At 69.5% G+C, this 302-nt stretch overlaps 1 protein-coding gene across 1 annotated transcript in view; it reads left to right on the forward strand.

The window, feature by feature from the left end:
• LOC104544475 (semaphorin-3D-like) overlaps nt 1-302 on the forward strand; it is a gene marked incomplete at both ends in the record, with an annotated part of 5219 nt that overhangs the window by 2292 nt on the left and 2625 nt on the right. Inside the window, 2 exon segments of the mRNA XM_010189361.1 lie at nt 1-20; nt 166-280. The exon segment at nt 1-20 is cut by the window's left edge and continues 31 nt beyond it. Of these exon segments, the coding sequence (XP_010187663.1) occupies nt 1-20; nt 166-280 (135 nt within the window).

Below are 302 nucleotides of genomic sequence, written 5' to 3' on the forward strand. Positions count from 1 at the left end.
GGGTGGCCCGGGTCTGCAAGGTCAGTCACCAAAGGCTGGGGTGCTGTGGCCGGGTGTCTCAGTACCTCCTCTGGGCCATGGGGCGCAATAGGAGGGGTGGGGGTGTCACCCCCAGGGTGGAGGGCTCAGGGCTCAGGGCCGGGGGTGTCTCTCGGTGCCTGGCAGAACGACGTGGGAGGCAAGCGAGGCCTCATCAACCGCTGGAGCACGTTCCTCAAGGCCCGCCTGGTGTGCTCCATCCCCGGGCCCCAGGGCACTGAGACCCACTTCGACCAGCTCGGTGAGCGCTCGGCGGCCGGGAG

Source organism: Mesitornis unicolor, unplaced genomic scaffold, assembly GCF_000695765.1.
Source record: "Mesitornis unicolor isolate BGI_N332 unplaced genomic scaffold, ASM69576v1 scaffold30967, whole genome shotgun sequence".
In the NCBI taxonomy this organism is placed as follows: Eukaryota; Metazoa; Chordata; class Aves; order Mesitornithiformes; family Mesitornithidae; genus Mesitornis; species Mesitornis unicolor.